At 37.5% G+C, this 17,307-nt stretch overlaps 1 protein-coding gene across 6 annotated transcripts in view; it reads right to left on the reverse strand.

Annotated features, from left to right (window-relative positions):
* Window positions 1-313: 313 nt before the first annotated feature.
* The window catches only part of CGNL1 (cingulin like 1), a 114,107-nt gene continuing 97,113 nt past the window's right edge, over window positions 314-17,307 (reverse strand). For 5 of the 6 annotated variants that reach the window (XM_038419677.2, XM_038419687.2, XM_038419686.2 and 2 more), the window contains 5 exons: window positions 12,106-12,189; window positions 6,116-6,240; window positions 5,410-5,518; window positions 4,086-4,249; window positions 314-2,698 (listed from right to left, as the gene is read on the reverse strand). In XM_038419677.2, the coding sequence (XP_038275605.1) occupies window positions 2,545-2,698; window positions 4,086-4,249; window positions 5,410-5,518; window positions 6,116-6,240; window positions 12,106-12,189 (636 nt within the window). In that variant the 3' untranslated portion in view covers window positions 314-2,544. The remainder of the gene's footprint in view (window positions 2,699-4,085; window positions 4,250-5,409; window positions 5,519-6,115; window positions 6,241-12,105; window positions 12,190-17,307) is intronic. The other variant, XM_038419685.2, reaches the window with a different exon arrangement.

Raw genomic sequence — 17,307 nt, forward strand, 5'->3', positions numbered from 1 at the left:
AATTATTAAGAGACCTAACTGTATGGATAAGGGCAGTACTAATTTAATCTATACCTTTATTAGAGTTTACAACAAATATGGCTCTTTCTTCTATATTATTTTATAAGCTTTTTATAAGATTTTCTATCTTCTTGTAAAACAGAATGTTCTGGATTAAATTTACCTTTCCAAGTGGAAGGAAATATAGAAACTTGCTTATAACAATAATATTTCCAGGACAATTTTTCCTTAACATATTTTAAATACATGCATTCTGCAGCATGCAGTTCAAACACCAAATCAACCAGAATTCAACATAAAAAGTAGAAATGAATGCATTTGGCTGATACAGTTTATTTTAAATGATTTTTCTTTTACAGTTTAGTGTACCTGGAGGTAGCTGCAATGTTAATTGATCTTTTCTCAGAATAGTAATTTATGAACATTAAGATAAAAGTGCTGAAACAGAACTGAAAATTATCAGCTGTTTACAGTTAAATCCATGTTAAAATGTAAAATAAAACAAAACAAAAAATAAATCACAAGAGGTTATCGGATGATTGTCAATACAGCATAACGCAAATTTTCCAGATTTTTTTTTTTTTAACATTACTGAAGTAGTACAAAAGAGATCACTGAAAAGGGATTCATTTATGTAAATCAGAAAACTAATTAACTGGAAAGCGTATATATATTTCATAACGTAATCTGGATGATAGTAGTAACTTATTTCCTATAAATGTCAGGTGCTATTGAAATCATATACAAGATGATGATGATATGGGCTCTGATCCTGCAATTTACAACAAGGGAATGGATTGCTGCACCCTCACATTGTGAATGGCAGGATTGGGGCCTTAGAAACAAAACAATTATGTAACCACATTGGAAGAGATGTGATATTTCCTTGTCAGGATGGCTGTTTACCTACTTTTTAAAAAAAACAAAAACAAAAACAGCTGCTTCACTTTCAGAACTGCCAAGCTAAACTTCTTCTGTAGGTAAGTCTGCAGGAGTAAAAGGAAAATTTTAACACCTCCAGGTTCTAATAATTTTATAACTACATCAAAATAAATGGTTATTTGGTCAATGCAACAGAGAAGCGCTTACTTAAATATCATTTGAAATAAGTTGCTAATCAGATAGAATTTAGCTATGGCTTATTATCAAAATTATTTGGCAACAGATTTCCAAAGATGCTAAATTTGCAAAAGAGCAAAGCAGGGAAGAGGCATGATACAAATTATACAGATGATAATACATTTAGTAATCAACTGTAAAAAGTTTCAAATAAAACCCACAAATTTCCAATACATGTTTTTCAAAGTTTCTTTACAGGACTGATCAAGATAATCTCCAAAGTGACATAAACTGCATATAGTCCTGGAGACCACAAAATGTATGAACAGGCACTAAAGAACATGATAGAAATATAAAATCAGATTACAGGGTATATGTTAAATATTAACTTTTCCTCAAACCTGGGCTCCATCCTGCAGGGTACAGAACACTCTGGGAACAGTTAATCAAAGCACTTAAGAACGTGCTTAACTTGCAGCCCATGAGAAATCTTACCAAAAGCAATGGGAGTGCTCATGGGCCTCAGGTAAACCAATTGCTTAAAGTGTTTTGCTGATAAAGGCCCAGAGTGCTCTGCACCTGGCAGCAATGAGCTATCTTTGGGAAAAGTTGTTGCAAGAAATAACTAAAATTGTTCTCAGTATTCCCTACTCAGGGCAGATGGCTTTGTACACAAAGATTCCTATAACCCTAAAACCAACTCTTGCTCACCATACACAAGTGATGGTCTCTTTGAAGTTAACAAACAGGATTTGGATTTTAGGGGTTTAATCATGCAAGCCAGCATCTGACCTCTAATTGTAGATGACACACAGTAAAATTTATACTGAATTTAAAATTCAACCGTGTTTCTTGCCTTGAAAACAATGAATCCGCTCCCTTAATACATAGTCTTAAAATGTACTTGTTTCTTTTTTTAGTTAAAACGCATAATGTTCAAAATAGATTTAAGTAATTTTCATATGAAACTGATCTATAAAATTTTTGAAGCTTTACAAAATGGCACTAGAGTAGTTAACAAAAAGGTCTAGCTTAAAATATTTACATTCTATACATCAGTTTCCCCTACTTACAATTCTTAAATAATCTTCTGCACTATGGTTTCTTAAATTCTAGGAAAAAAACCTTTAGCAACAACCTCAAATAAAGTAGTGTTCAATAACTTTCAGATGGCTTTCATTTCGGTTTACTTAATTTAAAAAGAATTTTAGCAAAATCACATTTCTGATTTGAAACATCATCCCAGTTATAAATGTTTTCTCAAAGGTAACAGGTACATGCCATATTTCTAGTTGTTTTACAATGCAATCTTGCTTTCTGTTTTCTTTGTTACACAAAGAAGATTTAAATATGAAAATGGCACAATACAGATGTAAAGATCTTCAGCTCTCAATTCTGTTTAGTCTTTTGCCTCTTGGAATCTGCAGGTCCTTGATAACAGATCAGCCTAAATTAGTTTCACAGAATCACAGGTTTGAGTTAGTTTTAGCTTTTTGTATCATTGTCTTTTGAGGATTTATGTCCTGAAGGTGCTTCATAGAGGCTCTCTCCATCCGTACTGAAATCATCATCATAATCATCTTCATCATCGTCATCATCAAGATCAGTCAACACTTTACTTGGTGACTTCTTCCGTCTGCTACAACAAAAATATATACATATCTGTACAGCAATACCATATGGATGTATGTGTAACATGTACATGTATTCTGGAAAACTAAAATAGTAGCACTGATTATATTAATTCTGGTTGGGATTAGTGCCTATGTTACTTTAAGTAAATCACAGGGATTTATTCTTCTAAAAAGGGTAGGATTTTCAAAAGCACCTAAATACCCCAAATCACTATCTATATATTAGCTTACCTCCATACATGTGTGGAATGAAACCCATGTAATAAATTCATTTACCACATAGCTCCACAATTTATCATGCTTCTTTGAGCACCTCACCTGTCTACTAATTTACCACAGCTAGCACTTATTCAGACATTTCCAAACCTCTCAAAAGCTTCAAATATCCATCATTTTGAAATGTTTCCTCTAACATATGTAGTTTACACAGAATACAGGGTGGGGAGGGCTGAACAACATTCCTGAGAATTTCACCCACCCCCAACTCATGTTGATAAAAACTTTATAATACACCATAACACATCCCATACACACACACACACACACTCACTCTCCCCACTACATAGTAAATATCTTTTTACTAACTTTAGCAGAGGAAACGTCTACATTTGATCTTTTCCTAAATCTCCCCCAAGATTAGAATGTTTTTTCAGGGCCTTTTAGTTAATGTACAACAGCCATGAGAAACTCCAAATTTTGCACCCAGGCCCCTCCAGCAATGGCTCTGATAAAAAACCACTTTTACAATTAAACACAGAAGACCTATTCCCTTCAATTATCATAAGTAAGTTTATCTCTGCAATGAAATACAGTTATTCTGTTCTCTGACAATGGGCGCTTGTTCCCCTGCCTCACCAGCTCTGCTCAGAGAGCCTGGTAAACTGGGCTGACAACTGGAACACCTACCAGGGCCTGGAGGGAGGGAATTTGCAGAGGAAGGTATTGCAGGAGCGTTGCTGCCAGCTCTGCATTTGAGGCAGCAAACATCCTAAACTGTCAGAGGGCAGTCCCAGTCTGATGGGCTGTAGCACTAAGAGATTAGCATTCTCCAGTTGTTTTATAAGTACAGAATTGGTTTTGAGCAACAGATGCATAAACAATGATCTGGAACTACAGAGTCCCTGGTTTTATGCTCCTACAGTATAATTTAAAATGAAATTTGACAAAGAAAAGCATTGTTCGCAGGCTAAGACTATGTGAGCCAAGTTAAGCATGAAAGAAAGTCAGGGAAATGATGGCTTACAAGGGTAATGTAAAAAGGCCTTTAATTTTTGCACTAATTCTCAATGCTCCTACAAGACATTTGTAAGTATTCTGTGAGAACTGCACTGAAGTGTACATTTGGTAATGTGTGGGTCTGTTCTAGGTATCTGCTTTTATAAGAAATCCCACCTTAATTCCTTCTTTATAGCATTAAGTTGTCCTTGCAACTGATCATTCATGTCCATTTGCTCTTCTAACTCCCTCTGAAGTTTCTTTTTGGCACTTTCCAGTCTGTCTATTTCTTCTTCAGCTTCTTCAACCTGACGTTTCATTGCTTTCAAACGCAAACTCAACTGAAATATTTAAACAGCAGCTGATTAGAAGAATATTTTGATAAAGGAATTCTGTTCTCCCAGAATCTATGAGCTGGAAAATGAAGTCTCAGCTTTGCCAATGTTATGATATTGCAGAACTGTACCTGGGCAGCAGTTGAAAGCCAGCATTAGTCTTTGAGACCAATCAAGTAATGGTAAATGTAGTTTTTGAAATTGAAAAGAACAAAACAGATACCTCCTAGCTACTGTGAGGATGTGTAATTGTATAGACCAATGCAGTGGTAGAATCCAGTGTTCAATAAACAAAAAAAACGCCTAAGCCTGGAGTTACTGGAGTGTCATAGTTTAAGCTAGATAAGGTGGGTGAGGTAATATCTTTTATTGGACCAACTTCTGTTGGTGAGACACACAAACTTTCAAACTTAGTCCAATAAAAGATATTACCTCACCCTCCTTGCCTCTCTAGTATCCTAGGAGTGACATGGGTACAACTACACTGCATATATAGTGTAGCTTAAACTAACAGACTTTATATTTTGTTATATATATGTTTGGATACATAAAAATTACTTTAAAAAGTAAAGATTGAATGACTGTTGCCACAGCAAACATTTTGAAAGTGTAATCTGCTTGTTCACTAGGCGGAATAAAGACTATTTGACCCATTTTACTAAAACAAACGATCCTGTAAGCAAGGAATCAGGAAAAGTCACATGAAACGGTAATGCACATTGCTACTACAAATTGCAGAATATGCTTATTTTAAAAAAATCTAAAAAGCTTCTTTCTTTCGAGAGGATTTATTTTTTTGGTAGGGGATAACATATATTGCTTTCTAATGTATGCATTTGCTTCTGGTTGATGACACTTTCTGGTGTTCAATGAAATTTCAAAAATAAACAAAGACTACAGCACTGCTAGTAGTCTGTACATGAAATGCCTTCATTTTACTAAAGTCTTAGGAGAAGCCTAAAATGTCACATTTCCCCACTTATTGCTAGTAGGCTGAGGAACACAATGGCATTGGGAATAAAAGAATCTTGTAAAATCAATTCACAAAAAATAATAATCAAGCATTTATCTGTATTCTAAACATTAAATATCCTTGTCTATACAATGCACGATAATTTATATTTACAGAAATAACAGACAGATTTATACATAAACAGTCTGTCTACCTGGTCCTTTTGGTCAGTCAGTGAGAGATGTTCATCATCTACTTCCAACATTAGTTCCTTCACTTTCCGTTCAAGTCTGCGATTGCTTAGCTGGAGATTAGCCCGATCCCTAAAAAACACAGACATGTAGAAATGACAGCTGGAATCATTCCAAATTCTTCTGAGCCTACGCCCTTGTGATATTGTAAGTGCAAAATACATACTAATGGCATCTGCTCTGATGTACTGATTCTATGCAACATATTGAAATTTTATTCAAAGCATGAACACTTAAGGAAAAATATACTTATTTTCTCAGTGCCATACTGAGAAAATTCGGGAGGCAAGAAGCACTTCTCACCAAAAATAAATGCTGAAATGCATCTGCAAACGGAAATGTTTAATTATAGCTGGCATTCCTGTGACTATAATTGATGGCAGCTATTGATAAAATAAGAGATGTGTCTAATGCTACTAGTATGGCATCCCTGTGTTAGGGGTTATATAGCAATTCCCATATTGATTTTGTATTGATGTAGCAAACAAAAAGAACATGTTAAATGCTTGCTTTTAAATAAAATGTCATGCAAATTCAGTGCTTGTGAAATTTTTTTTTATAATCATAGGTCTGGAAACCACACAAGCTTCCAAGTCACACTAAATTAGCACAATGCCAACCGTCTATGTGCACACATACTTTCCAGGCTCTAGATTTAGCTTGTTTTACCTCTCTTCATTTTCTAGCCGTTCCTCTAGCTCAGTGATCCTTGCTTCCATTTGAGCAACAAGTCCTTCTTTACTGGACCTATAAGAACCTTCAAGGTGAAGGATTCGGCTCTTCAAATCTTTGTTCTAAAATTAGAACATAGATTATATATATATATATATATATATATATATATATATATATATAAAAATAAAATAAAATAAAATTAGCATCGGCATATTAACGAACATAAGCATTGCTCAATACAAAACAAGTCCACGCAGAGAAACACAGGGGCTAAGGTGCTTTTACATCCAGTGAGTAAGCAAAGAGTATTACATTTGTCAAAAAAAAAAAAAAAAAAAGTCAGCTAGTGAAATCTTTGTGGGGGCGCTTGTAACCCCCTAGGAAACCCATCTTTGTGTTTCAAAGTTACTCTTTGGAGAATTTAATCAAGATTAAGAATTATAAACAGGCCTGAACTGGATTCTTTAGCTTGAAGTCCCCTAAACCTTTGGAAAGTTTGGCAGCAGCTCTGCATTTTCTAGCTTGTGACCCCCTCCATTCACTGTTCTGTACATAGCTCAATATTTCCTATATCAGATTGGAATTATTTTAAGCTACATGATAAATTGTTTTGTCTTAAATTCTGAACACCTCTATGGCCGGCTGTGCATATATAATACAAGGTGTCACATACATGTGAGCACTATTATACCTGTGTCCAGCACCACTGTTGTGGGCAAGGATCTGACAATGTTTCCATTCTTAATACTTTAATTCTTACTTTTAAAAGGTCTGTGATTTGGCCATGCAATTCCTTTGCAGGTATAAATCACTCAGGCACTGTAGCTTTTTCCTTGTGGGATTGGGTTAGGCAGGTAACCCACACGGAGTTTAAGTTAAGTTACGGGTGCACAAAACAAAGAAGGTTCCTGGCTTGGGTGATTTTTTCCTAAAACTGAAAACTACTTTTTAAATTAAATATTCCAGGCAGAACCTAATGTAAACTAATCAAATTTGATGTTTTGAGCAGAAAAGAAAAACAAGCAAGATAACTTGTCAGAAATCAATAAGATGAAATTCAATAAAAGACAAATGCAAAGTAGTTCACTTGGGAAGGAAAAATCAAATGTACAACTACAAAATGGGGAACAACTGGCCAGGTGGTAGTACTGTTGAAAAGGATCTGCGGGTTATAGTAGATGACAAGTTGAACATGAGTAAACAATGTGATGCAGTTGGCTAATGTCATACTGGGGTGTAATGTTGTTGTAGCTGTATTAGTTCCAGTATATTTGAGTGGGTGAGGTAATACCTTTTATTGGATCAACTTCTGCAGGTGAAAGATACAAGCTTTCACGTTTACACAAAGCTTGAAAGCTTGTCTCTTTCACCAGCAGAAGTTGGTCCAATAAAAGATATTACCTCACCCACCTTGTCTCTTAGGTGTACTAACAGGAGTGTGGTAACTGTCCCACTATACCTGGCACTGGTGAGGCCTCAGCTGTAGCACTCTGTCCGTTTCCGGGAGCCACGCTTTAGGAAAGATGTGGACAAATTGGAGAGAGCCCAGGGGAAAGCAACAAAAACAATAAAAGGTTCCTGATCTATGAGGAAAGGTTAAAACACTAGGCCTGTTTTTCCTGAGAAAAAAAGACTGAGTGGGGACTGATAACAGTTTTCAAATATATTAATGGCTGTTATAAAGAAGACATTGATTAATTGTTCTCCATGTCCACTAAAGGTAGGACAAGACGTAATGGGGCTTAATCTGCAGCAAGGGAGATTTATGTTAGATATTTGGAAAAAACTTTCTAACTATAAGGGTTGTTAAACTCTGGAATAGACTTCCAAGGGAGGTTGTGGAATCCCCATCATTGGAGGTTTTTAATAACCGGATGGACAAACCTGTCAGGGAGCATGTGGGTTTACTTAGTCCTCCTTCAGCACAGGGTGCTAGACTTGATAACTTCTTGAAGTCCCTTCCAGCCCTACATTTCTATGATGTTGTGATTTATCGTATTTGTGGTACAATCTATAGTCTATTTTTTTTCATCTCAACTATAATATGCATGATGAAAAATACTGCACAGTAAACTGAAACACAAGTCACTGTATTATATTCATATGCCAGATCATTATATTCCTAACAATCCATAAGCGGACTCAGATACATATTAACTAACTTCAAAGAAAACAGAAGACTTTTTAACCAAAAGAAGGTTTCAGAGTAGCAGTCGTGTTAGTCTGTATTCGCAAAAAGAAAAGGAGTACTTGCGGCACCTTAGAGACTAACAAATTTATTTGAGCATAAGCTTTTGTGAGCTACAGCTCACTTCATCGGATGCATTTGGTGGAAAATACAGTGGGGAGATTTATATACACACACACACACACACACACACACAGAACATGAAACAATGGGTTTTATCATACACACTGTAAGGAGAGTGATCACTTAAGATGAGCTATTACCAGCAGGAAGCGGGGCAGGGGGGGGAGGAGGAAAATCTTTTATGGTGATAATCAAGGTGGGCCATTTCCAGCTGTTAACAAGAATGTCTGAGGAACAGTGTGGGGGGGAAAGCGGGAATAAACAAGGAGAAATAGTTTTACTTTGTGTAATGACCCATCCACTCCCAGTCTCTATTCAAGCCTAAGCTAATTGTATCCAGTTTGCAAATTAATTCCAATTCAGCAGTCTCTCATTGGAGTCTATTTTTTTGTTGAAGGATAGCCACTCTCAGGTCTGTAATCGAGTGACCGGAGAGATTGAAGTGTTCTCCAACTGGTTTTTGAATGTTATAATTCTTGATGTCTGATTTGTGTCCACTTATTCTTTTATGTAGAGACTGTCCAGTTTGACCAATGTACATGGCAGAGGGGCATTGCTGGCACATGATGGCATATATCACATCATCAAGGACCTACAACCTATCCTGAAGGTCGACCCATCACTCTGACAGATCTTGGGAGACAGGCCAGTCCTTGCTTACAGACAGCCCCCCAACCTGAAGCAAATACTCACCAGCAACCACATACCACACAACAGAACCACTAACCCAGGAACCTATCCTTGCAACAAAGCCCGTTGCCAACTGTGTCCACATATCTATTCAGGGGACACCATCATAGGGCCTAATCACATCAGCCACACTATCAGAGGCTCATTCACCTGCCCATCTACCAATGTGATATCTGCCATCATGTGCCAGCAATGCCCCTCTGCCAGGTACATTTGTCAAATTGGACAGTCTCTACGTAAAAGAATAAATGGACACAAATCAGACATCAAGAATTATAACATTTAACATTCAAAAACCAGTCGGAGAACACTTCAATCTCTCCGGTCACTCGATTACAGACCTGAGAGTGGCTATCCTTCAACAAAAAAACAGACTCCAATGAGAGACTGCTGAATTGGAATTAATTTGCAAACTGGATACAATTAGCTTAGGCTTGAATAGAGACTGGGAGTGGATGGGTCATTACACAAAGTAAAACTATTTCCCCTTGTTTATTCCTCCACCCCCACTGTTCATCAGACGTTCTTGTTAACTGCTGGAAATGGCCCACCTTGATTATCACAATAAAAGATTCCCCGCCCCCCCCGCTTCCTGCTGGTAATAGCTCATCTTAAGTGATCACTCTCCTACAGTGTGTATGATAAAACCCATTGTTTCATGTTCTCTGTGTGTGTATATAAATCTCCCCACTGTATTTTCCACCGAATGCATCCGATGAAGTGAGCTGTAGCTCACGAAAGTTTATGCTCAAATAAATTTGTTAGTCTCTAAGGTGCCACAAGTATTCCTTTTCTTTTAACCAAAAGAAGTTCATCTAGGTTTTCAATGAGGTTTCCTTTTCCCTCCTAGGATCCGCACATTTAAAAAAGTATATAATCAGTCGTGAGAGATAAGTCACTCAAGTTTCATTCTAAGTTATCATGTGGTCACTAGAAACTCTCCATAGATTTATGCATCTTCTCTCACTTTAACAATCCATTAATCGCCACGTGATGCCATAGGGAAATGTCTGATCTCTTAAAAAACAGACTCTCTACCATCAGCAATATAAAATAAACAATTTTACAATTAGAAGCAATATAAAATAAACAATTTTACAATTAGAGTCAAGATGGGTGAGGTATTATCTTTTAAGCTTTTGAAAGCTTGTCTCTCTCAGCAACAGAAGTTAATCCAACAAAGGATATTACCTCACCCATCTTGACTCTCTAATATTCTGGGACTAACACAGCTATAGCAACACTGCATATAGCAATTAGGAGCTATGACACTGTGCATGGTTTTATGAGTTTTAAAATACACTAATCAGCAAGAGACTGAAGTTGTACTCTAGTACACTGTTTGCATGAAAATGTACAGACAGGGTTCATTTAAGACATGTGTAATGTTTTTAAAGTTTCAACTTAGTAAACTTATGTCAGAGTTCTCTTAAAGAACCCCTCAATCATTACAAAAGTAAGTTAAAAATCAAGCAGCAGTGAGAAGCTTATATGAAGAGTAGGATAATATTGAAAGAAAAGTTTTGAGTTATGTTACCTCAAGCTGTGAACTTCTCAACTCTCTTAAGTTATAATTTACTGTGCTATGGTGGGATAAATCAGTCTGTAACTGGAGGATCTATGGGGAAAACCCAACTGCTGATTTATCAGTAGGTGGCACTCTTTCCTTTAAACTCATTACTGAGGTGATGTCTAGCATTACGTTGGCATGGCTGACTCAGATGAGTCAGCATTGCAGGATCAGGCTCTAAAAAGTGGTGAAACCGTTCCATCACACTTTTTATAAGACCATGGGCATGAACTTTGAAATCATGCCCCAATCTAATTCTGGTAGTTACATTCTACCTATCTAAATACCTCTTTTATTGCAAGTGGATAAAGTATTGTTCATCTCCATTTATCCTAAACTATCACGTGGTCCTGTTAAATAATACTTGACATGTTCGACCACAGTGGTGGCTGTGTGTCAGCAGTTCCTAGCATATGTCTGTCTGTAAATTGCTTTGTAATCCACCAGGATGAAAGGCACAATAAAAATGGAAGATTATCTGTCTGCAAGGGACAGCATGATAACCGTTTCACAGACATTATCAAATAATTTAAAAATACTTCCCATTGTATAAGATAAAAATTTAGGCAACAGAAAGTAAGAGTTCTTTTTATTTCACAAGAATGCTATTTTTATGGAGTATTATTATTATTATTTCTGCAGAAGCAAATATCAGAGCAAAACTGTGACTGCTTAAAATTATTATTTTGGTAATGGTATGCAGGACTCTAAAATTGTATTTAGAGTTTGGAAGATCTCTCCCTCCAAATCTGATGAAGGTTTTAGATCTAGGCTAGTTGCCAGTATTTTTGACATTTTACTGTGTTTTCCCTACATTAGTCTTAAAACCAATCAATATAATTGGTAGTTCATTTTTCTGAAACCAATAATTGTACAAAACAATTGTTATATTTATTATTTATAATATCTTTCCCAAAATATCCCAAAACATATAGACAGACTGTATACGGTATAGGGATTCCTTCCCCATCACTGAAATACTGTCATCTTCGAGATGAAAATAGGAGCCGATAAAGCTACATAGCACTGTACAGTACAGTGGGTTAGGAAATAAAAGTGACAAATGTATTTAATTGAAACTGCTTGGGAAATCAGTGATGAAGAACGTAATTACAGAGCTGAAATTCAGCCAGAATAATGGGAACAATATCTTTACTCTTATGAAACTTGCCTTGGGATCTTTATTGACAAGTGGTCAGAAACTCACTTTCGTTTTCTCTCTTCTAAAGATGGTAGGTACCTTAAGCTCACTAAGCTGAGGTCACATAAACTAGTGAATCACCAGCACTATTGCCCACAGCCCTCAGATGCCACTTGAATGCTTCCAGTCAAGGCACGAATCTACCATGACAGTGCTCAGCTTGTGAGATTTGTAGGGATCACACATTGAGGTGGTATGGCTGCAACTGTTACCTGTCTTTCCAATGAAATCTTGTCACACTCCAAATCTTGTCTTGTAGCTCTTTCTTGAAGTAGTTCATTCCTCATTTGTTCAATCTATTATAGAAAGAAAAGCCAGAAACTTCAGTTCAGTGATTCAGCATCTATATTATTTATTTATTCAAAAGTATGAAATTCCCCTTTCCATAAGTGGCATATTGAATAGCTGTTACAACTATACCTCTGGACAAAAAAGACTGACACCTTCCATACTTCAGCTGATAAAACACCCCTATCAATAAAGAATTAATACAGGGCTCTACCATTCCTCTCTTTCATCTGAGTACTTGTTTTCACTGGAAAATCTTTGTGAAGATCAAAGAAATATAACAGCTGCTGGGAACCATACAACTTCACCCTTAGAAGAAAACCAATATGGGAGCTGTTACTGAGCTACAATCATATCAGTGCAACAAGGCAGTGATGCCCAAATTCCCTTCTGCCCCTGCTCCTTCTGGGGTTGCCATCAAAATCATTACAAATGCCTCTGCAAGTAGTTTGTGTATTTATAGTACTTATGCTATTTCCTAGATAGTACCTAGTATAAGGAATATCATCTAGGGGATACGTTGAATACCATGATAACACCAATTACTGTACTTGTGAAGACTTTTGTGAAGCTTTCAGTAGTGATCACTCTATTTTCCATCAGAGTCGACCCATGCCTCCTGATGGGGAGGGAAAGGGGGGCAGAGTGAGGCCAGCTGGCTTCAGCAATGTTACTGAGCATGCTCAATCCAAGCCAAGCAGCAAATTTAGGAGGCACGTGACCCCGCATACTCCTCCCCACGTCGACTCTGTTTTCTAAACTACTATAGTTATGTATTAACTCAGGCTGAGTAAACATACTAACTTTCACTTCAAATAAATCTGTAAAAGAGTTATCTTACAAAAACCTTTTACGTAGCTATCAGGTAATCTTAATTACAATTGAAATAAACAATGTTGAGACTTTGACGGTTAAACAAGCAGCACGCATAGAACAGTTTATCCTGGGTTACTTTCACCAAATTATCACCTTAAAAATCATATCTTTAACTAATCACACGTTGAAAAGTGGTCATTTAAGTTGTTCCTATAAGTTTTATATAAATACAAACAGCAATGGAATTGCATGCAGTTGTACGTATTTTATCCAAGTGGCATTTCACAACAGCAGAGACATTTCTGAAAATTAAGGTCATATTAGTTACTGGACTACAAATAGAAAAGGAGTACTTGTGGCACCTTAGAGACTAACAAATTTATATTGGACTACAAATGTTAGCACATGGCTCCATTCTGGCAACAGCTAAATGGAGTTCTTATGGAACTATTTGTTGCCTATAGGCCTGGAGGTGCAATAATGCCTCGGAGATGGTTTTTCCCCTTCTTTAAATACAGTAAACAAACATTTGCTCAGTTAAGATTTAATGAAAGATTGTTTTAGTACTTTACCCTTTTATGTTTTATGAAGATATCTTTAAGGAGGCAGTTATAAGCCAAAAACAAATTCAAGATGACACAGGAGTATCTAGGTTAACTAGGGATTTCAAAAACATCTTCAGCCTAACATTAGGAGTAATTTTAATGCTCCCACAAAAGGATGACTAAATATTGTGAGCAAGGCCGTCCCTAGGGGGGATGGAAGTGACGAATCCATCACTTCCAGGACTGACTGCCAGCCAATCACACCGACCAGCGGCGTCCCTCAAAGCACGGTGCCCGGAGCGGTCACCCTGATTCACCGTACCCAAGGGATGGCTCTGAGAGTGAGTTGCAAAGTTTTCTTAAAGTTTGTTTTGATGCACAAATGTGTATGATCATCATGTATATCACCATTCCTGATCTTTAAATCCAGGAGTGCTGGAACAACTTTTATAGTGGGGGTGCTGAGAGCCATTGAACCAAACTGTAAATCCATTATATGATGGAAACCACTTCAAGCCAGGGTTGCAGTCACACCCCCAGCATCCCTAGTTTCAGCAACTATGTTTACATCATAGATACTAAGGTCAGAAGGGACCATTCTGATCATCTAGTCCGACCTCCTGCACAACGCAGGCCACAGAATCTCACCCACCCACTCCTGCGAAAAACCTTGTTAGTATATCATCTATCCACTTGTTAGTATATCAGAAAAAGCCCTGTTGTCAGGGTCATGAAGAAATTATTCATTCTGCTATAATTGCTTCAGTGATGCAAATAGGCACAGGAAAATAAGCAAGATCTGAAGTAAAACGAGTGACTAATTAAAAATGCAACTGTTAACTAGAGAAAGGGTTTTTGTTAGATATTAGAACTTGTTTAATGGGCCACAATGAAGCTCCACACACTAAAACACTATTGTGCTCTTACTGTGCTGAGGCCATGACAACTGTGCACAACCATCACCAGGTCTTAAATTAGGGAAGTATTTAGAGGATGATTATTATATCGCCAAGGTAATTTCTGCGGCTGCTTGATGTTTCATAGTAAAAGTAGTGTCACAAAAAAGAAAGGGAGAGGAGAAGAATACAGTCTGATTAGAGTGGACCCCAGGCAGGAATTACACACAAATTACCATAAAAAGAGGAACAACAGGGTGCAAATCCTGTTGTAGGCCAGCTCCCGGTTATCTCCCTATACTTATCATTAACAAATACACAACACTAAATGCAAAGGAAAAACAATACCCTGAAAATTGTGCTCTGAAAGACAGCAGTTACAATTTACTGTAGGTCTCTAGCATGCAGTGCTTTGTGCTCAGATTCTACCTTTTTAAACATATATAATATATTCTAATTACATTAAAAGAATAAACTAACTGTGCAGCTAAAGGCAACAGTTATCACAGCTGGATTTAGAGAAAGCTAAAAACAAAAAAATTGTAAGTAGTAATAGTATCAGATTCTACAAAGCTGTATTAGACATAACAGCAATTAGTGCCAGCTTTAGGATTAGAAGCGGCTGCGGAGTTTGAGATTAGTGAAAAGTAATTTTATTTCTAATAACCTTTTAGATGCTATCATCATTGTTTACCATCTCCCACTGGGTACAGAGCCTACATCTCTTGAGCAAGGAAAAGTGAAAAAAATATACGTTAACCTATTGTACACGTACAGTTCTCAAGCAGCTGACTCAACAACAACAAACAAAGACAGCTAAGAAAGCTAATAAAAATTGTCATCCATCATTGAAAAGAAACTTTCATTTCTACATTTTCATTTACTAGCTTTGCACACCTGATGCCAACTAAGGAGCAGATGTACAGCAATCCATTGGGACAATTCTACCAAAAGGAAGTGAAGGACACAGCCAATGCAACTCTATCCTCCCAGATTTACTCTGCCATTGCCATGGAAACTGGGCTCACTCTCACGGTTACTGGAAACAACTCTGATATCAGTAGATTCATGTCTGTATTTTTTTGTGTGTGCGCACAAAGATTGGTGAAGCCATGTCAAACGTGTTTCCATTACGTTAGCAAAAACAAAGTAGCCCAAATAATTTCCTTTCTTTGCTGACAAAAATGCTGTATACTAAAACCTTTGGGCCCAATCCTCCCCTTGACTTCAAAAGGCAGCAGGACTGCTCCCTCCTCCCTCTTGTGTTTGGTAAAATCTTTACTTTTAACATAATTAGTAGCACTTTATCACAGATAAAAATGCAAGATGGGCCAGATCCATAACGTTTGTATCCTGATCCTATTTTCCCCAATACTCAAAGCTGTGCAGATCAGGTTTTAGTTAGGCCCAGCCATGAAAGTAATGTCTGAATGCAAAGTTCCCCAACGTTCGGAGCTCTTTGGAAGCGGAGTTTGGATTCAGGCCTATTATTTGCTTTTCAAATTAATGAACAAACATTTTAGCTTTTGATCCTTTGAGAAACGGATACTGATAGTGCGAGTCTATGCAGAGGACTAACCAAGATAAGATTTCTACTTTGCAGTGATCCAAAACTTTGAGCTTAAGTATTCCTTTCAGTTATTTCTGGTAACTGCATGTGTTTTGCACAGGAAATGGATCTTCTCTGAAGGTACAATTTGCCATATTCAGGATTCATAGTAGAAATTGATGGTGTATGGTTGATCCAGTTCAGGAAAAATAAACCTCTTCAACAATCTGAAGTTACTCCAAATCAAATTTTTATGGAGGGCTGGTATTAAGTCCATATAACTAAAGAAATCATTTCCATACACACTTATTAGTTGTATTGTGGTGCTCCCAAAAACTCTCAACTAGAGACAGCCACCACTGCACCAGGTTCTATAGAAACACATACTAAAAGACAGTCCCTACTTGAAAGAGATTACAACCTAGAAGATAAAAGGCAGATGAAGGAAGGGAGAACAGGATACAACATACTGACTGTCATAAACATAATGCTGTAAGCCTATCATCAGGGTAATTGTGGACAGAGGCAGGTGTGGAGACAGACGATATGGGGGGGATGGACAAAGCAGGGCACATGGGGTTGCTGCGGGAGTCACACAGACTAGGGATCAGAAGGGCTTGTGGGTGGGGGTGAGAGAGACTGAGGCAGAAGCTCAGGAGCTAGTGGGGTGACAGCACTGAGCCAGGGATTGAATGGGAGTGAGGATGCAGGGCCACAAGGGGACAGAGGGGAGAGGGAGACTGAGTGGGGGGTGCAGGCACATGGGGACAGAGTGGGGGTGCAAGGATACACAGGGATGGGGCAGAAGTGCCTGCCTAAATAGGAGACGCTGGGGTATGCCAGGGTGTGCATGGGGGAGGTTCCCCAACTCCCTAACGACCCGCTCCCCCATAAAGAAACTGTTCCATACTTCTCCCATCCGCACCCAACAACCCTCCAGGTTCACTTCCAGGCTCCTTCCCAACAATTACTTCCCTCCCTTCAGGTCCTCCATTACCCTGACTCCCCCAAGCCTTTACACTGCTTCTGAGAGGTGTGGGAAATATGTTTCTGTATTGTAGTTTAAATTAATTATTACTGAAAGTTCTGTATTAATACACCTAGTAAGGAATCAATTTGTCAAAACACATTTACTGACATTTTTGTTGTCTGTATTGTTACAGACATACTTGCTGACATGTATTTTGCAATAAATTACCAAAATAATTGAAACCAGCCTGATTATATTGTGCTATTTTTACAAATAAAATATGCAGAATTTTAAAATATTGTGCACAGAATTTTTAGTCATAGAATTACCCCAGGAGTATGATGTGCAAG

The sequence above is a fragment of the Dermochelys coriacea genome, chromosome 10, assembly GCF_009764565.3.
Source record: "Dermochelys coriacea isolate rDerCor1 chromosome 10, rDerCor1.pri.v4, whole genome shotgun sequence".
In the NCBI taxonomy this organism is placed as follows: Eukaryota; Metazoa; Chordata; order Testudines; family Dermochelyidae; genus Dermochelys; species Dermochelys coriacea.